This window comes from Salmo trutta, chromosome 14, assembly GCF_901001165.1.
Source record: "Salmo trutta chromosome 14, fSalTru1.1, whole genome shotgun sequence".
Lineage (NCBI taxonomy): Eukaryota > Metazoa > Chordata > Actinopteri > Salmoniformes > Salmonidae > Salmo > Salmo trutta.
In genome coordinates, this window is record NC_042970.1 from 36,036,069 (window position 1) to 36,063,197 (window position 27,129).

General features: G+C 38.9%; 2 protein-coding genes across 2 annotated transcripts; both read left to right on the forward strand.

Annotated features, from left to right (window-relative positions):
* The first annotated feature begins 213 nt into the window (after nucleotides 1-213).
* LOC115207926 (homeobox protein Hox-C13a-like) lies at nucleotides 214-4,208 on the forward strand. The gene is made up of 2 exons (XM_029775522.1): nucleotides 214-931; nucleotides 3,145-4,208. The coding sequence occupies exons 1-2, from the start codon at nucleotides 271-273 to the stop codon at nucleotides 3,402-3,404; spliced, it is 921 nt and encodes a 306-aa protein (XP_029631382.1). The 5' UTR covers nucleotides 214-270; the 3' UTR covers nucleotides 3,405-4,208.
* Nucleotides 4,209-13,634: 9,426 nt separating this feature from the next.
* Nucleotides 13,635-18,001, forward strand: LOC115207928 (homeobox protein Hox-C12a). Its single transcript, XM_029775524.1, has 2 exons — nucleotides 13,635-14,304; nucleotides 15,411-18,001. The coding sequence occupies exons 1-2, from the start codon at nucleotides 13,710-13,712 to the stop codon at nucleotides 15,647-15,649; spliced, it is 834 nt and encodes a 277-aa protein (XP_029631384.1). The 5' UTR covers nucleotides 13,635-13,709; the 3' UTR covers nucleotides 15,650-18,001.
* The last annotated feature ends 9,128 nt before the right edge of the window (nucleotides 18,002-27,129 follow it).

The following is a 27,129-nucleotide window of genomic DNA, read 5'->3' on the forward strand; positions in this document are numbered from 1 at the left end:
AGCCAATGAGTGTATCCGCTGGACTTAAAATTGCAATCAAGAAACATGCACCAGAGGCGGTTTAAATGAATGAGCCCCTCGCCCCTCGCCCCCACCCCCAACACACCCTCGTGTCGGTCTCGTTATCGTGTCACGTGTCGGCGGATCCCAGGGTCTCAATAATGAACTGGACACTTGGGTATTGCGTTGCGCATGCGCAAAGAAAGTGCTTGGGGATGAGGTGTCGGTCTTGGAGTAGTTGACTTTTAAAAAGCATTGTCAACCCCTGATATGACAACTTCGCTGGTTCTGCATCCACGCTGGGCGGACACCTTGATGTATGTATATGAAAAAAGCCTGAATGAAAGTAATCCGAATAAAAACCAATCCATGGAGGGACTAAGCGGGAATTGTCCTGCTACCCACTGCAGGGAACTGATATCGCACTCGGCTTTGGGACGACACTCCGGCACCCTAAGCCACCAGGGTTCTGTGTACTCGGACATACCCTCCCACGACACTGGGCGACAGTGCCCCGCTCCCCAGACTTCCTCCAGCGCCACCCTTGGTTATGGCTACCCATTCGGAAACCCTTATTACGGGTGTCGGTTGTCACACTCGCACAACGTTAACTTGCAGCAGAAGCAATGCTCTTACCACCCCGCCGAGAAATATGCAGAACCCGGCTCGGCACTGCCCACAGAAGAGCTGTCGAGCCGGGCAAAGGAGTTCGCATTTTACCCGGGTTTTGCCAGCTCATACCAGACTGTCCCGGGTTACTTGGACGTGTCGGTGGTTCCCGGTATCAGTGCGCACCCGGAACCGAGACATGAAACTTTGATTCCCATGGATGGCTACCAGCACTGGGCTCTATCTAATGGCTGGGACGGACAGGTGTACTGTTCTAAAGAGCAAACACAGTCAACACATCTCTGGAAGTCGCCCTTCCCAGGTATGACTTATTTTAGTGTGTGTATGTATGGTGGTGGTGTGGGAGATTCCACGCGGCTTGCATTGTGGTTTCTTATAAGAAAGGATCTAAATAACCAATGTACTTTTCTTGTTACATGTTTTATATATGTCACATTGATACATTTCCTTTTAATGTATTTTATTTATGCATTTAAAACCTGTTTCCTTTGTATAGCCATCTCAAATAAACATATGACTATACAGTGCATGATAGCACAGGGTGAAGGCGTGTTTATTTACGTTCATCCTTGAGTTAAAGTCCGGAGAGGAGGCCGTGGGGTTTTTCAATAGCCGGATATGGGACTAGAAATGAGTCTGCCAAAATATAGAAGCAAAGAAAACAGATTGGAAAGACATAACCTTACCAAAATATTTAGTTTCCTTCAACCTGCCATCATTCGTCTTCGCGGCTGCTTCACGATATGACCACAACAGATGAAATGCAAAAACAAGACCTTTTGATTTCATATTAGCCTACAGTTAGGTTTATGGATTGGAGCAGGGCACCGTTGCACTCCCCGATAAAATAACTGATATTTGCTCAGTGCCAGTAAATCTAGTCACGACAGGGAGTGGTGTATTGAAGCTCACCCTTTTCACGCATTAGGTTTATTTGCAATGGCGAGACCCTTTTTTTTCTCCTCAATTTCTTTATTTAATATTTCAAATTCCATTCCAAATCAATTGTAATCAAGCATTGAAGTTCTCACTGTCTATAGTTGAAACGAATTGATCCGTTAGTTATGTGGTAGGCCAATTGCCCCTATTGAATAGCACATTATATTTCTGAATACCAGTATCACGTTCCATCTTGTTAAGAATAGCTCATGGATTCCTGGATTGATTGGTTTACCATTCACAATCTAGTTCAGTTGACACACATGATATTTGGAGCTTGTATGACCACTTTCCCCAAACTTGTCGTTGGCCAATACAGTCAATATTGGGGTAGTGTGATATTGGCGCTATATGCCCATAACACAGAATAGGTCTACTGTTTTTTAAATACATTAGTTCTTTTTTTTATCGTCCTGGGTTTGGTTGTACCATTACATATTCCTCATGTTGTCCATGACCTCATTAAAATAGTCCATCTCTACCATGGATGCACTCTTAAACACGCTGAAATCAAACGTAGTATTAAGGATAAATATGATAGGACTGTTAACCAACCAACCTACTCAGGTTGTTTGCACACAGCTCATCCGCATGATTAAATTAATGGGATGTGATATCTTGTTATTTAGCTGTATTACATCAATTGTAGCTGCATTCAAGTTTAAGATCAGGGGCTATCAATATAGATAGACTTAGCTTCTGAATGCCCAGCCTGTTCCTGCGCTCTCATAGACTAAGTGACTGTATAGCCCCAATTTGGATTATTAAGGCTTAATATTCGTAATGTTTGCATATCAGTGTGCCAATTTACATTTTGAATATGCATAGGTTAAATATCTATGTTTGGACTAAGTAGTAATCGTGGTAGGCCTAGAGATGGCTGGCATGCTTGATCCGAAAATGTGGTCGGAGGCGCGGTATGGATGGTGTGACGCAATAGCGGAGCCTCTGGAGGCATGCAGAGACCAAATTGAGCTCTGTACGGCATCGCCGTGCGCCTCTCAAATTTTGTGACAATGCGGAGGGATCCGCATTGACATGATTGGTTGACGGTAGGTGGGGGCGGGATGTCCTGTATAAACACAAACTCACTTCCTTGACAACTTCCTTCACAACAGCTCTGCACTGCTCCGCTAAACGCAAGAAGTGTGAATGCCCTGCCTTCAGCAGAGGCGGTATCACCGTAAATGCTGCGCGGCCACTGCAGACCACCGAATGACCATGCAGCGCCTTTAATGGGCTCGCTTACCATTAGGCCTAGGCCTACGTTTAGACATTTAGATTATATATTTTTAAACCCTAATGATTGGGATGTAACATAAGTTAAGTCCAACCGTAGCCCACTTCAAGTATTTTAGGCCCATCTTAATAACTTAGCATAGCCAATCTACGGGGGCCATGAACTTCACCAAATGCAATGATTTCAATGCAATGCATCAGTGCTGGGTACTTTCACATAGCATTTCACCCCCCCCCCCCCCCCCCCCCAAATGTTTTTATATGTCTTTCAAATTGTTCCTCCTAGTTTTCAATTGATGTAGGCTACCAATGGTTGTTTTGCCCTTCTTTTCTCAGATGTCGTCCCTTTGCAACAAGAGGTCAGCAGCTACCGACGAGGCCGCAAAAAGCGAGTTCCTTACACCAAGAACCAACTGAAGGAGCTGGAGAAAGAGTACGCAGCCAGCAAGTTCATCACCAAAGACAAGAGACGGCGAATATCTGCCACTACCAATCTCTCCGAACGCCAGGTCACCATCTGGTTCCAGAACCGGCGGGTGAAGGAGAAGAAATTCGTCTGTAAATCTAAATCAAGCTCTCACATGCATGCCACTTGATTCAGTCCAATCTCACTGGCATGGCAACTCAAATACTTTTTTATCACTAACGCTCGATGTTTATCTATTGACATTATTCTCACCTGGTATGATGCATTGCAAAACACAAACTTAAATCGCACTTCCCTATTTGGACATAAACTGGGAGAAAATACAGAAGAAGATTTACTAAACCTGGTTTGGAACGAATGATCACATCCTTACAGGAGCGTGGAAAGCTACCAGAATTGTTAGTATAGCCTGAGACCTAAATGAAAAACTTTTGTGACTGATAAAGTAAACCGATGTCTTTGGGGATGTCATACAGTGATCTTGTTCAGACATTTTCAGGTATTGGACGCATCAAGACCGAAAACTATATTTCAATGATATTGTATGGCGGTTTTAGTTTGATCCCTAGGGAATGAGCAAGTCTGCTATTGTCTATGTACAGTGCCGTGCATTTATTATTTAATTAAAGGTTCTGTCTTGTGACAGATGTTGTAAATTGCTATATTTTATGGTTCTCATATTTAGATAATGTTTTTTCAGCGAATGATATGTCTCTGTCATGCAACTGGAATGAATGATTGTAATCAATATAAGAATATAAAAAAATGTTTCATATTAATGCACAATCTTTTGTCATTTGGTTTGTATAGTGAGTTAGGTCTTATTGCATCCGGGCTGTGCACTCCCATAAGCTGTTTAATTCCTTTATTTTGTGCAGTATTTAAACTGTGATGTTTTGTTTTGATCGACATTTACTCAATGGAAACGTGTTTCATATACAAATAAATATAACGACCAACAAGGTCAAATGACTTTTTTTTTAATAGAATCTGTTTTCTATTTGATCGAGATCTTGTCTGGTTTAATCGCTTAATGTCTACTCTTCTGTCTCTGTATGACATATTCGGTGTCACTTTATAGGATGTAGAAAATAGTAAATGAAAATCCGGGACACTCAAATTAGTATGTTATGTTTTGTATGGTTACTTAAGGCAAAAGCGAAAGGGAGAGTGGTTGGTCGGGAATGTAACATGAAAGTCTAGCAAACCCAAAGGTTGCGTGTTCCAACCTCAAAGACAACGTTAGCATTTTAGCTAATTAGCTACTTTGCAACTACTTAGTACTTTTTAGCTCATTTGCAACTACTTAGCATGTTAGCTAACCTTAACCCTAACCTTAACCACTAACCCCTAGCCTAGCTAACATTAGCGTTAGCCACCTAGCCACATAACATTAGCAACAACAAATTGGAATTAGTATATGATACATATGTATTGTAAATTCGTAATATTATATGAATTACAGGTCGTAACACAAATTGTAATTTGTAACATATCATACAAACTATAATTCGTAACATATCGTACAAAACAAATGAATACATATACAGTACCAAACCAAACGTAACATATACTAATTTCAGTGTCCCGGATTTTTGTCTAGCCTGAGTCCTGGTTGTGAATAGATATTGCACATTGACAATTAGTTCATTGATGACAGCTGAGAATGTGTGTCAAAATGTTGTGCAAATCAGAAAAGCATTTGAACATGTGTTTAGTAGGCTAACCAAATGATGGACCCGAAATCAAAACGGCAATAATAACCCTTTTTCATATTATTTGGGCTATTATGATGATGCATTTTGGGCAAATTGTCTTATTCGATAAATAACCAGTAGGCTAACGTCGAATATTCACGTGGAATCATTTGATAAAGTGACATAAGTTGGCCACACATGATAACATTAGGTCTACCTCTTTGAACGTCATTACCGTTGCAACCAGCGTCAATGACATTAAGCACAGACTACTCCAGGACTAAATTGTTAAGAACCCCTACACTGAAAATGTTCAATTATGGTTTAAATTCTAGAATGATAAACCCAATCCTGCGTTTAAGACCGAGAAGTCGATCTACTTCAGGACTAGCTGATATAAATGAGCCTCCCTATAGCTTCATTCCATAATGGAAGATTGGCATGACAATCTCCGTCAAACCTAAATTAACTGCATTACAGATTCTGAATATGATTTTCAAAACGCAATGATAGGCTAGATATTTTGTCAAAACAAGAATTGTCTGTGTAGATTATTAGCAAAGACTCATTTTAAGAGTAGGCAAAAAAATCTGATTATTTCCGTTTTTAGTCTCTGCAGCAATTTGATTCACTCATTTGTGCTCCAAGGTGTGGCATGAACTAATTTATTCTGGAAGCCTTCATAAGCTCTCTGTGCATTATTTGGTCGAGAAATGTTTAGTTCATTTGATAATTTAAAACAAGGTACACATACCAAATTATGCACTTGATTAATAATCATCGAGGAAAAACACAAAAAGGTCCATTGTGGTTAATTATACCGAAACATCAAATTTGACTTTCTAAACGAATTTCGAAAAGTTGGCTATTCAATCTTTTAGAACATATGTTGGTTAACTTGACATTATTAACTTCAGTGAGATTCTCTTGACGCGTATAGTCTTCTTAAACTATTGTCTAAAGGCTATTTATAGCCTACATTTTCCTTTCATATCATTTCGATAATGGAAATAAGTCTCACAATAGCTTTTGAAACAATTGGTGAACAAATTACAAATATACAGTATTAAGGAAATAACGCACGTGTTTAGTTGTGCATAAAATACTCTTGTATGTCTTGAATACTGTGCATTTTACATGCTAGGCTATTCAGTTTAAAATCTCTACTAAATACTAAATGATATTGCTTTTGGCATGTTGGTAAGATTGCTTGTGAATGACGTATGATTAGAGTACAAGTTTGAGGGATCAACCATTGGGCTATACTTACCTTTAAATATGCTATCTAAAGTATCTTGAGTTCTCCTAATTCAATCGAGCAAAACGTATTGCTGACGTAGGCCTACACGAGTTTCCTTTTCAAATATCACGTTGACTAATGAATCTTTGTCTCGAAAAACGTGCTGATGGAAATTGTATTTTGAGAACAGACCCATCGGCGTGACCACTTGTTTTCATATTGGTCAAAAAAGTAGCCTAAATTGGCATTATGGCTAAAAGACAAATGCAAACATACCCCGTTTCAATATTGAATCTTTGGCTGTAGGATGTTGGTAGCATGCCTTACAATCAGGAATGTCGTTGGTTGGATTGTAGCCCAAATGCTCAAATAGTAACACAAACTGTGCCATCGTCGTGTTGCTTATTCGTATAACGCAGCAAATTCGTCCTGTTTGAACAATAGGCCTTAGCTAACTTGGAAGACGACATCCGACCAAACGCATTTAAGAATTCTTCAAATTGGACAAACCTTTCTATAGCTCTTTTGACATTACTGTTGCTTGATATTTTGTTAAATTAACTTTAGGCCCAATCAAAAGTTGTTGGCCTAGTAGTAGGCTGGAATGTAGCTGCAGAGCTCCTCGTCTATTGTGTCTCTACGTCACTTCTTGACTACCCTTGACCATGACTATGCAGTCACTTTGACCTTGACATAACAACAGCTCGTGCATAGCTAGGGACATAATTAGGGAAGGGTGTGCTTCCTCTCTCTGGTGGGGTGGGGGTGGGTACCAGCCACGCGGTTTGTTTGCAAGGCAATATAATCTTTTTTCCCGAGTCTAGACAGTAGGTTATCAGTATTTAGCATACCACAAACGAGGATACTGTCAGGGATTATGCCCCCCCCATGATTATTTGATATCACCCCCAAATTCCAAGCATTTTAATCTGTTCCTGTATTTCTTACACTTTTTCCTTATGCTTTGCCTGACAGTCTTACAGAATTATCTCGCCCCGATCTCCAGACCTTAAATTATACAGCACACTTACACAGTCATCATTGGGAGTGTGTGGTATTTTCAGCGTGGATAACAGGTAGACGGAACATAGACGTCTTGCAAGTCCATCACGTTTGACACCGACAAGTTTGAGCTGTGTAGCGTCCTTTTCAAGTCGAGATTTAAAGTGTGCTCCTTGCGATGAGCTGTGCATCTGCCTTAAAGGAAAACAGACGTGGCCCATAAAATCATTTTGAAGGTATGTAGGCTGTTTTTATACTACCTTGAGTTCAAATCGATGTGAAGAACTGTATCGCTATATATCAAGAGCGTATACCTGCCCGTTTCAGATTTAGGACTGTAATAATGGCAAAGAGAATATTTAACCCTAGTGCCATGAGACTTGTCCCCTTACGATTTAAGATTATATTTTGTGTGCATCAACCCCTATGGCCGTATTTTAGCATGTGGTGAGTGCAGTAGCCTAATGTTATGAATTATCACTCATTTTTCTTCCGCAATTTCATGAAGTAGACTAACCTTGGTAAGGCCCTGTTAGAAGACAACCTGAAAGGTTCTGTAGGAGTCGCCTTCTTTATTTAGTATTTTATGGTTTTGTATAATATTGTTGCAAGTAAAATAGGCAGCTTCAAAACTATTCGATTTGTTGCTTTGTTTTATTTTAAATAGCAAGCGAAATCCCTTTCATTTGGAAGATATTGGAGACAATCATACATGGGCATATATGGAGACGTTTAGCGCACACTTTTGATAGACTGGACACATTGGAACAGCACGGCCTAATTCCTGCTTGATTTCAATGACTGCTCTTATAGACCAAATATCTGAAAATCTACAAATTCATTTATAGAATGAATATACGTCACACACACAAACATTTTAAACTATTGCTGAACAAATGGCAACATTTTATGGAAATAGTGAGCCTTTTGCGCACTTGTTTAGTAGCGTAAAATAGTAACTTTCGTGTAGCATTTATCCAATGAAATATAATACAATATGGATTTATTTGTATGAAATATTGAAAACTTTCATATGTATTTCAATTGAAGTTTTTTTTATGTTTTTTCAAATGCATTTTCTGAGCTGTGTAATCCGCTCTATAGGTTAAATTGCACATTTCAGCATCGTTCCCAGACATTTGAAATGGCTTTTCTTTTTTATTTCCCGGTAAACCACGTAGTTGAGCTCCTTTCTTGTTTACATTTCAAATCACAGGGCCTCTATACCGTAAAACTGTTGTTTTTGTCTCACTTCTAGAGTAGCCTGCCTACAATTAAACAGTCTTCCTTCAAAAGTTCACAATATCGTTTTTGAATCATCAAATGTTATATTTCTTTGTTGAATATCTTGATATACTCGGTCATTGGTCATATGTCTCAACTGACATCATTTACATGATAGAAATTACTTTAAAACATGGATTTTGTCCACTCGTGTGTTTGTGTCAATATCTTAACTTAGAACCGTGCTAAACGATCTAGGGAAACAACTCGGAGAAAGAGAAGGTGGCTGTCATGGTTAGTCAACCTGGGTCAGGCCCAAGTATGACTGAGTGGATGTGTGCTGACCTGAGTGGGAACGCTGAGCACCGAGAAGAAGGAATATGACAGCCTCTGGTGGTGGATAGATGGAAATAGCAGGAAGTTGGAGACGGGATTGTGGATTCAACCTTTTGCAGCATATAGCAGGTGAGCAGAATTCGAAGAAGAACACCATTGTCTCATGTTTTACTTTTTCGTTAATCAAATGATTGTGCTAATGATCAGAGATTCCGTCACATATTGCTTTACTCTAATCCAAACAACCACCCACCCACGCACCCAGAAAGGTTTCCTTTTTATCAACAGTAGTTGATGGTAGTAGCCTTACGAATCATTTTTCAATTGACATTCTTATAGCATGTGTCAGTGGTCATGTTGCGTGATTTAAAGCTGGTTTGTCAGCCAGAAGAACTGTCTTTATCCTGAACAGCTGAACTGTGCTCGAGTGGACGTTGCATCAGAAATAGCTGCAGCCGTTCATTGCAGATGATGCATTCTCACGCAGGGCTATAGGACATATTGTAAGATATTATGGCGTTTTTAAGCAACAATGCTTGGCGACATAATATGACTAACAGATTTTATTGTAATAACTCATTCTGGATTAGTAAAGTGGCAGGTAGTCGGCAGTCCTTATGACACACACACACACACACACGGAGAGAGATTTATGAGATTTGCATCACAGTGCCAAAACCGCATGTGGGTCCATATTATGTGGTTGTGCCTTACCAAACAAATATCACGGGCCGTTGCAACATAGTCCAGAGCCTATCAAATAGAAAACACAATTCCAAACGTCGTTGAAACATCACAGGTGATGTATTTAGCCTATGTATTCGTTGTGTGTATTCACTTTAGGTTAGCAATAAAAAGTATCCTACCAAATAATGTATTGACAGTAGTAAGGATGAAATTGATTCTATATTCATGTTTTCCAAGTCGATGCTATGAAGTAGGCTAGGTATATTTTGTGCCCATGAAGTAGCCTATATTGTGTGGTAATGTTGATCTTGCGTCAAAATACAGGTTTCATAGTCTGAATTGATTATATGGCCTTCTTCCAATAATTGAGGGTTGTTTATTTATTCCAACTTCTTTGGCCATATTATTTTGTTATATTATTTTAGCTATCTTTATACGATAATGAATTATACATTACCATTTTGTTTAAATCAAGCCATTGGGTAAATTGGTAGTTCGGCTACGCAATTAAACTTGACTGAAGTAAAAACACTTAGGTCTATGGGAAAAAACATCAGATAGACCTTCTGATTTATTGAGTTGTAGACTAATCAAAAGTGGATTACATTTAAAATAGCCTTGTAATCTGTGTAAACGCAAATTAAAATTGCACAATCTATCGATGCCATGTTGATTAAGTATGTTTAAATAATAAATAAACAACCAAATACAAACAAGAGCTGTGAAGGCGCCCTGAAACCCGTCAGAATTAAACATTATTAAGGAATTTAAGTTGCAGTCCTTAGCTTGAATTCTTTCACATTCCATTCCAGAACCAGTGATGCCTCGACCAGTTTTGTTTATTTTAGATCGCCAATTTAACATTACGATTGGCCTTGGCTTGCCTGTAAGAAACCTACATAGGCTATAGACTGAATCATTATATAATTTAATTCTCACGAAAAATAAGATTTAAAAAATCGGTCAAATATAATTAGCCTACTCAACAATTAGAAAACTCAAGTGCGATACTTTTTATATTCTACCATCTAAGTATGGCCATGCTACCATCTAAGTATGAGGTATAGTGGCCTAATGTTAATAGGGTTGACATCGATATTTGGCTTCAGTGTGATTTTTGGGGGGACTTAAAAGAATCATTCATGAGTTTCACAACGGGGTTGTAACTCTGACAACATGTAACGAACTTAAAGGAAGAAAACGCTTTGTTTACGCTATTGCCCCTGTCTGGACTTGGCGAGGGATTCCAAGACAGTTGTGTCAATGAGCCAGCAGACATCAATGCACTAGACAGTGACCTTGAACTGCCGAAGCGCCAATTGGTATAGCGTTCTTCACTAAAAAAGCGGAAAGAAAGAACTTGATAGAAGAGAAACGCGAAAGTTTCAGCATATTTTTGCAATTGCCTGTTAAAATGTTTAAAGTGTGATTCCTGAGTCTTGTCTTCAATAGAAAATACCTGCGGTGTTTCTAAATACTGCGTTTCTTCTATATACACAATTATGTGTGGTCACATGTTGTTTTTCTAACTTCCTGTCGAGAAATCAGGGTTTGGAGTGATTCCTTTTATTCAATGGCCGTCATTATGGGGCATGGTTATCTATCTTCTGTTTCACCAAGGTAACATCCGTGATTGCCAAACGGACTGTTTTTTAACCTCATCATTTGTGATTAGCACTGTGTGCGCAGAGAAATGGATAGGCTCATTAGCATAAACGTCAAAGATGTATTGGCCTGTGTGTTAGTGTTCCTAGATATCATAAACTGTTGTTATGAGATTCCCCTTCCTACTTTGGTCAATATCATCCTAATAGGAGTACACTAATCTGTGCAATGACCGAAGCCGTGGATGACTGGAGGTCGATGACTAGTGTCCTTTTCTGACAATGATTATAATATGCCTACAACATTTAGTGAACTTGTGCAGCATATAGGCAGGCCTACTCTGCTTAACTAATCCAAAAGCTAGGCTATTGATCATGGAAAATCAGCGGCACATTTGATTTTATCCATATTCGTTTTGTGAAGCAGAACAAAACATGTAATAAGTACAAGACGACAAACAGGCCTAAGAAATGCGTGTTGTGTGTTTCATGCATTTGCAGTCATTTGTTTATGAAAAGCGCCCTTTTGGGTAGACTATTACGCACGGTTTTTATAAAATACTGTATCTGATGGCAGTTCAAAACAATGGGCTCTCAAAAAATCTCTCAACTCTAAAACTAAGTGAGTATCAGTTTTAGGATAGTGTCACATAATACGCAAATGCTCTACAGATTAGGGCATTATATTAACACGTTATGCAGATATACATACTGTAGACCTACTGTAGACCTAGGCCTATATGTTTAATTATTACTATATTTCCCCCTAAAAATAAAAACGCACTAGCTTAAAATCAGATATTGTTTCTGTTTTCGTCGATTGTCTTGTCTCATTTGTAAAAAAGCAACATTGATTGATAGCTAAAACAGGCTATGCGTGCTCTTGGAATGACAGAATTTATGTCTCATATGCAGTTTCATTATTCCAGACCTGTGGCGCTTTTTCAACGATATTTTAACTGCTTCTGTAGCCTTCCTTCCATAGCTCTAATGCGTAGCTTGTATTATCCCATTTCAAGTTCCAATGGGCCATAGACAAGTAGTGTGAAATACACTTGCAAATGCACTGCCAACCTCCAAAGTTTAAGTTAGGCCTAATTTACAATGCCACGTTTAGAACTATCTTTCCATCCTTCTTGATGAATATGAATCCTTACAGACACTATTATTTCATTTTCGTCGCATAGCAGCAGCTGCTGCAGAAGCCAAGGCTTCTATAGAAAGTGATATGTATAGGTAGGTTTATTACACACTCTGTCCTATGCACACATAGCCCCACCATGGCACTGTAATAACAATGGTAAGCCATTAGTAATTATATAATAAGCAATGTTTTTGTTGACATCTTACGTAGTTGCTATCGCTTGGCAAGTAGGTCCAATGATTAGAACGTGGTGAAGTTTGTCAGGCATTTCGAGAATAACAACATTACACGAGGAATGTAAATAGTTAAAATGAGTATGCCTGTCTTAACCAAAAATCAAGTCTTAAAGCAGTTAAATTCCATTTCCTTGTTGTATTTAGAGGAACACTCCTTCTTGGACCACTTATCATTCCTCTGTGAGCCCTTTTTTCGCAGTAGACCTATCATACAGATACCTAATAATTAGATACCTGATACATCTTTATTTTATTTAACTAGGCAAGTCAGTTAAGAACAAATTCTTATTTTCACTGACGGCCTAGGAACAGTGGGTTAACTGCCTTGTTCAGGGGCAGAACGACAGATTTTTACCTTGGCAGCTCGAGGATTTGATCTTGCAACCTTTCGGTTACTAGTCCAACGCTCTAACCACTAGGCTACCTGCCGCCCTTTATCGCTCACTTTACTCAACTTGATTGTGACAGGGGGCGCTCAGTAGCAAATCAATTAATAAAAATGCACTGTGATTAATTTCGACTACCTTGTTAAAATAATAGTGAGTTTATACCGAGCTACCCCAGTGCATGGCCACGAACGTTTAATAGGATATCTGTAGAAGTTTTTCCTCCGAGAAGCGCGGGTATCATTTGAAATATACGCTCTTAAAATAACCTTATTGCAGATCGTCTTATTTTTTACTGAGCCAACGGTTTCAACCTGCTGACCCCGTTACTGTAAATACGAGAGGAGTGAGGCTGTGGGCATCAGTCGTTCCTTAAGACAGGCCCGTAAAGCGGAGCACCGCAGCTTTATATGACATTCATTCATCTGTAATTTGCTCTAAAATAAAGTCGGACAAGCACACCCAACAATTGTAGATATTTGGTGCGTCGGAAACAATAGAACACTTACAGACCTTTTTTGCAGCTGCCTTGTAACTGTTAAATGACATATTAAAAAGAAAAAACAAGCTCTGGGAAACCTTTACTGAGATCAAGATGGCCTGTAATATTAATGGATTGGGGTATCACTTCAAAATGAAAGACCAGAGTATTTTGAAGCACATGCAATAAGGAGAAAACACAACCCAGATTTCCTTTTGCATGAAATGTTTATAAGTATTTTAAAAAGCATATAAAACCCGTAATACAGAAGCTAATGTTTTGTTTGGTCAGACATGGACATAGTGGGTGGCACCTTCCGTAAGGCAAATTGGTGGGGACATGTGACCCTAGTTCGACCAATCAGGCACGCCGCTCGGTTTAACTATGTTAAATGTCAGATTACTATAAACTAGAAGCTCTTGGTCGGGCCCGCCGAAATGGGCGAGCATAATCTTCTTAATCCCGGGTTTGTGGGACCGTTGGTAAACATCCACACGGGAGACACATTTTACCTCCCCAATTTTAGAGCATCCGGGGGACAACTGGCGGGTCTACCCTCTCTCTCTTACCCAAGAAGGGACAATGTATGCTCCCTTCCTTGGACCGCGTCGGAGCCGTGCAATGGATATCCTCAACCCTACTTTAGCAGTGCCATGTCCATTAACCCCTCTTTCAACCGTGCATGCGAAATCACCAGGCAAGATGAAGGCAAATGTTTTTACAGCAACGGTGGCGGCAACAGGGAACCCTGCGCTGAAAGCGCAAACCTCAAACGTGTAGAGAGGGCAAGAGGAGACTCCTCTTCCTCCATAACAACGGAGCATGGACTGCACAACGGGATTGGCAACAACGGTACATATGCCAAGTACGACTATGGCGTGGAGCAGTTGACCCAAGATCCGCCATCCTGTCAATCCCTGGAATCTGACTCCAGTTCATCGCTGCTCAATGAAGGGAGCAAAGCCTCTACAGGCATCGCTCAGGCGTTGACATCCCCTGGCAATCACGCACCAAGCACAGCAGCGGGCGGAGGTGAGGGAATTCACTTATATACGACAATACATTCCCTTTTATTGGATGTTAACAATGGAATGTTACACGCTTGTTTTTTCATTCAAATCTTATTTCTTTATTTGTCTATATAAATGATTAGGATAATGAGTTGACACGAGGCTTGCATGTTGGGATGAGCACCGCTAGGGGAAGTATTCAAGAAAGGGTTCATATTTTCGTTTAAACTCAGCCTTTACACACCAGTAAACCCTTACAGCGCCATAAAAATCGATATTGTTTGTGATTAAAAAAAAAAAAAAAAAAATAGAATGTCTTGATCATACTAACGAAACAACAGTATTTGATTTTGAACCATTTCAACCTATAGAATTTCAGGATACAGTCTGCAAATACAGACTCGTGTTTTTTTGAGAGTTTGTTGATAATTGCACCAATATTTAACAAAATCATACATCGAAACAATGAATGTTATTCACAAGAACTCTCGTTTGCATGCCTTTTGGCAATTCGATATGCTTGCAGGCTCGAGAGAGATTGGCGACCTTAACTGCCACTGTAAACCTTGTGTGACACAGAGTATTGTGAATTATAGCTAGTGTCTCTCCAAAATCAAATTACAAGAAATATGTGCTATGACCTCCTGTCGTCCGCGACATTCTTTAGTGAACTTCTAAACTGATCAACAGTAGGCCTACTAGGTGAATCTACCTCATTGGTTTGTGTCCATATTCTAATCTGACAATTTACATGTTGGTAAATTGGTCTGCTTTAAGACTGGGTCAAGAACTGCTTACATTGGTGGCAAAATTGTTCAAAATACGTTTGTGCTTTGAAAAACGGGCAATCAGCTCTGTAGAACCAACCCATTGGTGCAGTGCAGGATTTTTACCTTACCTTGGCGATGCATGCCAAGCTATATAGCTACCCTCCTGTAGGTTTTCACTCCAAACCCAGTTGTATCTAACCTGGTTCCGTTTATGAAGCAGCTAATTATTAGAATCAGGTGTGCCAGATTAGGGTTTGAGTGAAAACCTGCAGGACAGTTGCGCTCCGGGAACAGGTTCGGAGAGCCCTGCTGTAGAGCCTCATCCCATGCTCACCCATCCACTTCTCCCTCTCTCCAGGCGCCCCGTGGTACCCAATGCACACCCGAACCCGAAAGAAACGGAAACCCTACTCCAAACTCCAGCTGGCGGAGCTGGAAGGCGAGTTCATGCTCAATGAGTTCATCACCAGACAGCGGCGGAGGGAACTCTCTGACCGCCTGAACCTCAGCGACCAACAGGTTAAGATATGGTTCCAGAACCGGCGGATGAAGAAGAAGAGATTGATGCTTAGGGAGCAGGCCTTGTCCTTCTTCTAGGAGGGAGAGTGCGGGGAGAGAGATATTTTAGAGAGGAATATAGGCATGCTGTATTCTCAATGAAATATACTGTTGATTATTTCGGTTTAAATCAAATGCGATGGCATATAGCATGCACAGTATGACGTCTGACGTCCTTTAGAAGGATATTTTCTGAAACAAAACGACCTCATCTATCTCGAAAAACAAAATAAAACACCAAATAATATCTTTATCTGACCTTAAATCGCATAAAACGTTTATCAGTACAAGTAGTGACAGTGCAAGGGCTAATAGTCTTCCCTATATTATATGTTCTTTGATATAGAACATTCGAAATAGTCCGCGCCCAGGAATGAAAGGCACAGTGCAGTCTAAAGCAACACAAAGTTTCAATTAACATTATTTGGGAAAATATCATTTGGGATTTGTAACCTTTTTCAAAGATTTCTTTGGCTATGTAGTTTCCCATCCTTTTACCAATGCACTAACACTTGTGACTCATTCGGTATGGCAGAACGTCCTGTCTACCATGTTCACAATCATTTCAAACAAATTTAACTAATCAAAGTATATATATATCGGATTTTTACAAATTGATTTGATTTAAGATATGAACAATTTCAGTAATAAGCATAGGACTGCTTGTTGAGAACACGACGCTAATAGAAAGTTACGGAATCAATACTAATGGATATTCAATATTAATGAATAACTCAATCAAATGTACGAATGCATAGCATGTATTTAGAAACCTTTTAAGTCTCATGAGTGGAATTAAGATTGAACTGACCCAAATGATGTTTCATACGTTTAAGTTCACTTAGCTACGTCTATGTAGGCACGGTCCATCAATATGGCTATGGCCCATAATGGTTTACATCCAATCTACATTTCACCAGTGTTAAATAAGTCATGACATGATCGACCCCAGAACTCCTAAAACAAGTGTTACAACGGTCATGAAAGGTTAAACTCGAGCTTCAGCCAATTATTATTATTTTTTTTATCTCAGTGGATCTTATTAACACGGTTTTGGGGCATGCAATTAAAAGCCTAAGTTATTCATTTTCAATCAATCATGTGCTCTAGGAGACGTGCATGGCCACGGTCAAGGACAACAACTGGCCCCTCAGCCCTCTGCGTCTGTCAGAGCCATCCATTCTAGAGCCGTTTTCATGATTGCATTTCGATATTGTTTGTAAATTACAACACTGATTTACAAAAGTCGATTATCTGATATTACATTTCTCATCCCACTTAAACGCGCGCACACACACACACGCACACACAACGTTTCCGAGTTGCAGTCTTAAACGTAAAGGCTAGTGGGGGGGACTACATAAGCTATTTGAGTTTGTTTTGGGGAGGGGTGTGCACGTGTCCATGCTGCTATTGCTGTGCGGAATGATCCGCGGATTCTCTTGTCGCTTGGGTGCAAAGTAATAGCCTGTGTACCGTCATGACTATTTATGGACTGCGATCTGTTTACTGCAATAATAATTGGGGGCTTATGTAGACCAATATCTTTTTTCGTAAACACTCGGATCCCTCTTAAACCTGTATAAATAACTGAGCCGTTATCATGGAGTAGGTGAACGTGTTCTGATTTAAGTGCGTCCCCTAGCCCTGCAAGGGCAGGAATGAGAGCAATGAATCTGGGAATTGCAATCAGTTTTACTCTATTGTATTGATAGTTAATACAAAAAAGGCTAATACATGTTTTGAGAAGTAGGCCAAATTCCTCAAGGCTTGTATAGCAGATCCATTGTGAGATGTGAAAAGGTCTAGAAAGTGGTCAACAGGATTCATTCAATTTTATTTGGGCTCATCCGTTCCAACGCCAAATACTGAAACTCACTTACCTTCTATGCATTGATGGGTATTGCTTGTTGTCTGTTATATATTTTCTATTATCGTTCTAATCATTTTCCTAGTGAAAGCTATAAGTAGATTTTAATGCTATCAAAAGTAGTACCTATAGTCAGTAGTTGTGTTATTGTCGACGTGACCGTGTTTGTAAATAATTCGGAATAAATTCTCCCCTGGGAATTTTGTTCATGAAAATATAAATGTTCTGAATGGCTTGTGCTGCTCTGTTTCCCTCTTTATCATCTCTCCGGTGTTATTCAATACGTTCCCCTTTTGTCTCGATGAAACCAACTCACCTATGCTATATTGTAAAAATAAGAATGTTTACAATAACTGCGTTTTAGAATGAGCAATATGATAGATTTTCGTTTTGTCTGTGTTATGTAACATCTATATCCAGTTTATAGAATAAATGTGCCTATATCAATATGAATTACATGAATGTTTCATATGTGTAAGGTTTATTATGTCTATTAAAATATGTTAACTTTTATATCATTATCATATTGTTGGTGTAATTATACTCATTGGTATTATTTAGTTGGAGTTATGAGTAACATCAATATGGCAACAAGTAGTGGAGGGGATGTAGACGTTGTAGTGTGCATGTAGGTCTGACTGTAGAGGACATATAGGCCCAGAGCACACGTCATTCTGTTCATCCTCACAACCAACAAAATAATGCAGCAGCATTTCACCTAGATACCCGAGGCAAACTCACAGAAGTAGCCTGCTGACTTTTTGATTCTCAGCCTCACATTTCAAGAAAATCATTTTATAATGTATAGTGGTACAAGAAATGCTAACAATAAATCCAGTTATATTTCCTTTTTTTGGTCAAGTTGGACATAGCAAGCTATGCTTTTACAAGGTTGCGAAGAGGATGCAATAAAAAAATATATTAGCAATGAAACACTTTTCCCGCTGCTTGCACCACCACATAACAATATGGTTCAGCGATATGGGCCGATGATCAGAAATTACAATATGGCGATATTTTTAGGAGGGATGCCTCAGTCTTTGTTTTGCTTTGCTCTTTAATCTGTAGGCCTAATTTAACTCCAAGCATGTGTGTATACACGTTGCTAAATACATAGACTTTTATGATAGGAACTTTAAGTTGTGAAAACATTGGTTTCTCAGCGCGGTGGTTATAGGTTTTAGACCCATTGGATTCAGCTGTTACGCTTCCGGAGGCCAGAAACATCAAAAGCAACCATCACTTTGTGTTCAGAATGTTCATGCTTTTAAACAACTGGATTTCTCAGTAAACGTCAGTTTACTTAAAGCTTTATTTATAGAAATGCATTCAGATTTCCACATTCACACATAGGCTTACCTCTGATCACAGATATATTCACCTTTACATTGGGTTGAGCAAAAAGTATATTCTAGTATTTATTTCAACCTCTTTTGACTTTAGTAATATATGCTTACAATTCTTCTCAGGTCAGCTCATCGAGTAGGTGAAAGGCCATCAATAGGCTATATGGTATACATTAATTTGGCAAATAATAGAATATAAACATTTCCCGAAGATTTTGACCATATTTGCGTTACACAAACATATTTATTTAAAAGCCTTTTTGAGATGTAGTTAAATGTTTTGATTTCATAGTGAGCGGTTCTTCAATCGAACCTACATATTTTGACGTCTCCAAAAAAGAAACGGGAAATAGGCTGCAGTGACCTTCCAAAACAATTCGGTAGGCTACAGCGCTAGCTCTGACCGAACACAAGCCTATCTGTCATGTCAAGGTCAAATGCACTAGTTTTAGCCATGCATGTTTAGCAGGGCGTACAAGTGGTACAAATGGCAGGAATGACTCTTTATTCAGAGCTAGGTGTGACTGCACGGTCTATTCTCCAGTTCCTGCTGTCAAACAAGTCGTGTGGAATTTAGATTTATTCTCAGGGTTACAATTCCTCAATTATTCAAGTACCAATATCTTAATATCATTATAAATGCAGAAATACTCTAACATATTACTATATCCCCCTATACGCACTGAGACACTGAATGCGTTTTTTCACATTTCCATCAAATTAGGTTGTATAAACCTCCTTTTTGCATCTTCTACGTCCAAGTGGAGCTGCTAAATGTATCATGTATAGAAAATGCAGATGTAAATGTATGACATATATCATATTAGATAACCATCAGATAGTTTTGACTTTGAGACGGTCTCCAGGCTCTTTTATGGCGACTTGTCTGTGGGGATCAAAGGTCAGAGCTGTGTACGGCGTTGATGCAGACCTTGAATGTGGGACCAAAGCCTCCCTCTGTGGAGGGAGACGGGCTAGGGAGAAAGGGAATAATAAACAGCCTACTGTGTGTGTCTCTGCGCTCGGTACCATTGCGTCACATGCTAAAGGACCTCTTCCGCAAATTGGTCTGAAGAAACTGTTTGTGAACTTTTCTGTTGTGTTTATAGGTGCAGTCTGCGTATCCACTGTCCTAAAACGAATACTCAATCCGTTTTTGAGTTGAGCCTACTGTTTTGAACTATCATGAGATATATTTACAACAAATAGGACAGAGAAACCCAAGAGTCTGAAAAAACGTCGTGCGTAATCGTCTACTCAAAATCACACACGCGCGCGCGCACACACGCATACACGCGCGCGCGCGCACACACACACAGCGACAAAGAGCAAGAGAGACACTAAGTGCATGTCATTTCCTTCTATGCATACTCAGGATATTCTTGTTCCCTTATTAACTATGACGCTAGTGAGAACTGCATCACTGTTTTTTCCCATGGTTTCGGATGATTTTAACTGATTGGTGTGATTTTTTGTGACCGTTTATGAAAAAAATGTCACTTTAACCTTGTAGTTAGGAAATGCAGTCTATTTCAAGCTTATTTCTTATATTTTCAACGTTAATGTTAGAATTGACTGATTGGGTGTAACGTAAGCCTAACATATTAAATAGACCATGGTCTAGGGATGGACAAATTAACAAGAGAAAAAACATAGATAGACTAGTTCTACAAGAAGTGAATATTAACAAATTAACAAGAGAAAAAACATAGATAGCCTAGTTCTACAAGAAGTGAATATTAACAAATTAACAAGAGAAAAAACATAGATAGACTAGTTCTACAAGAAGTGAATATCAACCATGTCCGTTTTTACACGTAAGGTTTGTGCGTAAAACAGGATTTTCTGTTAGGCTTTTTGAACTGTGCAGTAAGCAAAAACATTCATGGGTTTGCCTAAAAGTGTTATTCTGTTAATTCAGCATCTTGATCGAAAAAATAGAGACTTATTAACATTTGCGTGCTTCAGTATTGGCCTGATCACTAACTAGTCTTTAGAATTATCATACGTCTGACGTTTCAGGATGAAAGGCCGTCATTGTAAATAAGAATTTGTTCTTATCTGACTTGCCTAGTTAAATAAAGGTTGAATGAAAAAAAATTAAAAATGAAACTGCAAATGGCATATGCTACGTTAATTTTAAGAGTGCGTTTAGTTTTTGTTGTTGTTGCTGTTAACGTTGCTGTAGTATAATTTCCCGACCGATAATAACGACTGTTTAGTAGGCTATTTATGAAAATATTGTTCGACGGATTGTGTGTAGTCGTTATCCATGCTATATGCTAATTAAAAGTATTTGATAAACTAAAAAACACCCGACATAATACAAACAGTACAAGTAAGAGTAAATACAATGTTTATGCCAATAATGTTTGCTATATTCAGTAGGCTATACAAACACTTTAGTTGCTAATGAAACACAATAGTTTTATTAAAGAAAAATAGCCTAATCTTTCCATTTTTATGAAACACAAGGACTGATTATAGGTCCATGTACCTTTATATTGCTTGAAATCATGTACATTTATAGATAAGTGGTATTTTTGAAGAGGAAGTTGCCTTCATTCTTACGCATCTCCCACCATTTGCTTTCCACTTCCAAAGCCATTTGCCAAGTTCAGACACCATTGTTTGTTTGTGTCTGAGTGTGTGTGAGAGAGAGAGACACAGAGAGAGAGAGTGCGTGCATGTAAAAAACATAAAATGAAGAGAAAGATGATAGGTCACGATTTAGCCTGGCGAATTCACTGTGTCTTTTGTTGTCATATCAATATTTAACGAGTGTCTGTGTCAAACCATGAAGTTGTAGCCTAGCCTACATAGCTGAAGTCTTCAGATTTTCACCAGTAAAGTCGGTAACTCAGTGTCGAGGTCATATTTAGAGCATGTGCTGCTTATTTACAGACACGGAAACACAACACTCTTTCGAGCAACCAATAGATCTCCAAATGTGGCTTTGTGAACAATATATCAGACAGTGATATCTGAACCACGAATCCGACATAATATTGGATTACACATGTCCAAACCTCACACGCAGGTGTTATCCCACCTTTTGCAGTGACAACAAATGAACTGAAGCAAGCATTTTTTTGCGGTTTTTGTTTCATCACCCATATGGGCGTTGTCATTTTGCAATGAAGATGAAAAAGTGCTTAAACACAATGAAAACAAACTATGGAAGGAATTTACATTTTCACATTTCTGAGGTGGCCTAGGCCTATTTCTTAACTGTTTTTATTTGTATTTTCACAGATAAAATGCAAACAACAACTGAATTAGAATAGGCATGTGAATGTCTACACCCCAATATAACATGGGAGCATAGTAAAACTAAAAGGTTGACTATGCCAAATTAAGATTGGACCTATTCTTTAAAAATGTTTGTTTCATTTAATTTGCGTGGCTTTTTTGACATCCTAGTTCTTTTGGGTAGTTTTCATTCAGATTTTGCTTAGATTCTTCCAAAGATTTTTCTAAATACATCGTCCAATATAAGGCCTACGCCTAAACCACCGTGCATTCATTTCAGTAAGACTAACCGCGCATTGGTTCGCCATAGATTCAACTATATAAAACAATGTAAGCTACTTTTAAGGTGATGATGTTGTGACATATTGATATGTATAGATAAAAAAAGGTTTGATGCACACCTTTTGTCCATTTTTTTTACTATATTGCACGCTTATATGAAAGGCCTATGTGTAACGCGTACCATTGCTCTATTCTTAAATTCAAAGTAGGTATGTTGTTATTATTATTAAATAGCCTATGTCTATGTTCGTATGTTTGATATGTTCAGATTTAAAGTAGGTTTTACGCACGCCCTTTCTCTATTCTTTTTTGCGATATTGCTATTTAGACATCCCATATCATGTGCATCTCCTCATAAAACATCGTCCTTTATGCACGCTGAGAATTTGGACTTTTACGCACGTTTATCAGATAGGTTTTACGCACACCTTATCTAAATCTATTCTTAGATTCGAAGTAGACCTGCTATTAAATTGCCTATAGTTCATCTCCATAATGTCTTGATGAACTAAAACCCATCACCTGAGTTTTTTTTTGTAATTACTGTCACTTGATGTGGAATCTTATTTGCATTTTATTAGCAGCCTATTTGCCAAATAAAGTTACTGTGGGTTGTTCGGTGTGCTTGTGGGGCTCGTGCGCTTAGCTTTGCGACATAATCCTTCGTCATATTTGCCATTAGGCTATAGGCCTATGTCTACCTACTACATGCCAAAAACGAATTCAGAGGCGTAAATTTGAGAAACTTTTTTAACTTTCCACATGAGTGCGCCATACAAATGGCTGTGCAGTGTTTTGATGTTAAAGATTTCCACACAGCTGCGCTTGCGGACGGTGCGGCACATTGTCCGTGTTTTTCCTGCGGTCTATGTGGGCGGAAACCCCCCGACAAATTGAAGGTCAAGTTAGTAAGCTCCTTATATGGGGCTCCATTGTCCATCGTCAATGTTTTGGGAAAAGGGCAAGAATGACCGGTTAAAAAAAGAGGGGGGAAACTGCTCCTATAAGTCGTATTGTGGTTGTATTTTATAATACATTACTCGTTGAGTATAAAGTAAGACTTACAACTTAGGTGGATAGAGAGGGACAGGAGAGGAAAGGTTCCAGGGCGCGTTTTTGAGAGAATAAATTGTTTCTCAATAAGAATAGAATATGTAATATATCCAAAGTGATCGGGATGCCAACTTCAAAAGCAGCAGTCTGCGCTAGACCTGAAGGCAGCAGTGTCTAGAGTTGGAGAGGAAATGAAACGTCATAAAGAGAGAGGCTTAATTAGGGGCCCAATGCTTAAGCGCTACCGAATCCTGTAGGAAACAAAGACGGATATTTGGTAAGAAAATACAGATTCTATTTCCTTTCTCATAAATCTACTTTACCTTTCAGATACTTAAGAACAAAGTTTTACTGCGTTTTTTGTCTGATCTCAGATAGTCAAATGCCAAATGCCTCAGATCAGCTAAAGTTCATTGGGTATTTTGGACATGTCGTGATTTTTGACCTAGGCTATAAGCAATTTTATCCCCGTTTAGAGGATAAAATAGTCTACGATTGTAGAAGCACTAGTAGTAGGCATAATCTGAGCAACGCAAATTTGCAATTTTGTTAAGGAAATTCACACGTTGATTATTTTCATAATAGAAGCAGGTGATTTTATAAACCCCATCCAAGTAAATAATGGATCACCTGAATTACCGTCAATGCCTACTTGTGGTCATCCGAAGTCATGCATTGGTACCCACTGAAACCTCGGGTTGATATTCTATCAGTTGATTTGAGGGTACGCGCATGCAAAATGGAGACATTGCTGATCGTGGGATATCGACCACAGGACCACATGGCTTATCATCTGAACACCACACAAATATATGACGAATAATTCTCAATTCGTAAGGTTACATGACGTCTGTCATCAAATATTGGACCAAAAAATAAACACGATTTGGGGTCAGTTCCATTTCCACTCAGGCAGTTCAGTAAATTCAATTATTTTATGGAAACCATCATTCAAAATATAATATGCTAGGCGGATGTATATGGATTTGTCCAAAGCGATGTACGGTCCACATACTGAATATACATTCGTATGTTTCCAATACGGGAATCAAATATAGTTTACACAATCCTGGTGTTGCAGATAGCCTGTTCCAACCAACTGAGGCATCATAGCCCTTATATTTTACCATTTCCAGTTGAATCTCAACTAATTACCCGAATTGGTGTAACCATCACTTACTTGTATGCTCATATTGCGTTTGAGAGCTCCAGGGCACGTGGCACATGTAGTCTACACCAGTTTATTATTTTTGGCTCATTTACGAATTTTAGTTTTTTGTTCAGTCGTAGTATAGTGCCGAATAATATAAAAGTATTTAGTACTTTTATATTAGGTGGCTATCTAGTTTGTTGTTTTGAGGCGCTATGCTTTCCACTGGATGTCAGTTTAATATCCAATTTGATCAAGATGTGTTTGTTGTGTCATTGTATGGCCAGGCCTAAACTCTCATAGTCTTCCGTCAGAATTAGACCTTCATCCATGTTTCTCAAAAATCACATTTCGAAGGGATTCCAAATGTAACATTTCAAAGTGTGATTACTTCTCTGTATTATTCCAAGGATAAGTTTAGGCATGAACTCAAAATTCGTAATGTTAGGCATTAACTTTGAACGGTTAAGGTAAGGGTTCAGGTTTGGGATAGGCTTAAAACAAAAATATCTATCTCTGGCTTCGAACATGCAACCTTTTTACCATCCACGAAGCCCTAGCAAAATCAAAGCCTACTTGAAGGTAACAGCGCTCACTGCTGCCTCTAGTGGCCGGTTTCCACGTCATCTCCCGACGTCCTCCGACATGGATTGACATTTATACTGACTTGTATGGTTGTATTTTGTTTTGAAACAAGGCAACAAGTGTATTGTGCTAGTTGATACATTTTTCATCATCTAATTCGTTTTCAACTTTGATGCGACCTTATCACGTTGATGATTTGTTGATGAAATAATGTAGAACTAGCTACGATTAGAGTTTTTGACGAGTTGATTCATTGTCATTACCGCACAGCCATGTTGCGTTTATTCCCGTGCATGGACGTGCAAACGAAATCGAGACACCTGAATGAATGTTTAACCCTTTCCAAATACTAACCATTTCCGAATATAGGCTGTATTAGAATTGAACATATTTCCCAAATACGGTTTATTCCTGCTCCAATTTATGTTATTTTGATAATCTATCAGTTTACAGATATGGATTTGATAGGCCTATATCATAGCTTCCTCGAACACTGTTATCGCTCAATGGACCCACCTTATACAAGTATTTGTAATGTTCTGATGTGTCTTTTTTAAAGAAATAAGATATATTCAAAATGTATTCATCAATGTGTATGCATCCTATTTCAGACAGGTAACGAAATGAACCGCAGCTTGGTCATATTAACTTGTTGTTGCTTTTTTTTGGCATGTTTGGGATTAAAATTAGTATTTGGTAACGACTATAAACCAGCTTCCAATTTCCTTTTTAAAAACAAGTGTACAAATCCCACACTCGAAAAGAAAGGCGACCGACCTTGAGTTTCGTTATAACGTTTTCAGTGTTCGTGGATACTAGCTGTTCCTGTCAGCACCTGGAAACCGATTACTGTGCAGAAGGTTTTTCTTAATTGTTTTCTCTTTTTTTTGTTGCCTATTTACTATTTTTCATAGTAAAGATGATAGTCCAGTAGGCATTCCACGCGAGTCGTGCAGATTCACCCCACAAATGACAGACAAGTCTCGCAAATGCATCGGTAAATTGTAGCCTGAAATATTTTTTTCTTCTTCATATAATGCAAAAGTGCACTAAGTGAAATGACACTATAAATTCGACTCTATACGCCTTCACGTGACTCTACCACACACGTGGAGAAACTTGTCCTCAACACGCGCAATCCAACCCCATCACTGGGTTTGTAGGCTATATTAGGCCCTATTGTAAGTGACAGATGGCAGCCATGATTAATCAAGAAATGAAAAAAACTTTACTATATGGGATAAGCATTTTAAATGCCCTCAAAATTGTTTGTGGAATGTATGATGTTGCAGTTTTGGTTTTCATTTCCCACACATAAGCATAATGCAGGAGCGTGTTCTGTCAACGCTGACTCTCCCTGGCTTAGACCACACCTCAGCTAACCCTCCAAAATAGTTTTTCATAGCACATTTGGGTTTGTTATATCCATGAGGTAGGCTACCCTCGCCAGAAATGATCCCCAAAACGAGACGGCAAAATCAACACGTTTAACGTTACGAACTTTATCGTTAAGTGTTTTATTCCTGGTTTATTATTGTTTTAAGCTATATTGTATAGGCAAGTTATAGTATCGTCTATAGTATGGCTAATTTCCACAATAAATAGGCTAGCACATGATATTTGTTAGCCTATTTAGAAGCTATTTATTTCGAATGAATAGTAGCTTAATGTAACCTTCAACCTTTCAAAATGCTATATCCTGAAAGTGACTTACCAAAAAGTAGGTTATAGCCTATACCTAACTCACCTGCAGTCCTTGTATTTTAATTAGGCTATTGATAAATCCACTTTTCCGCTTTAGTGGTTTGCAAAACAAAACTTGCACAATGAAAGACGTACGGTTGTGTGCTTACTGCACAATGAACTCGTGATATTTTCACCTAAGGGCATATGTGTTAAAACCTGCTTGTCTTTCTCCGTTGCTGCGGCTCGTTGCTGCAGCCAGGACCTCGGTGGAACCATGGCCTTTTTTGTCGATGCT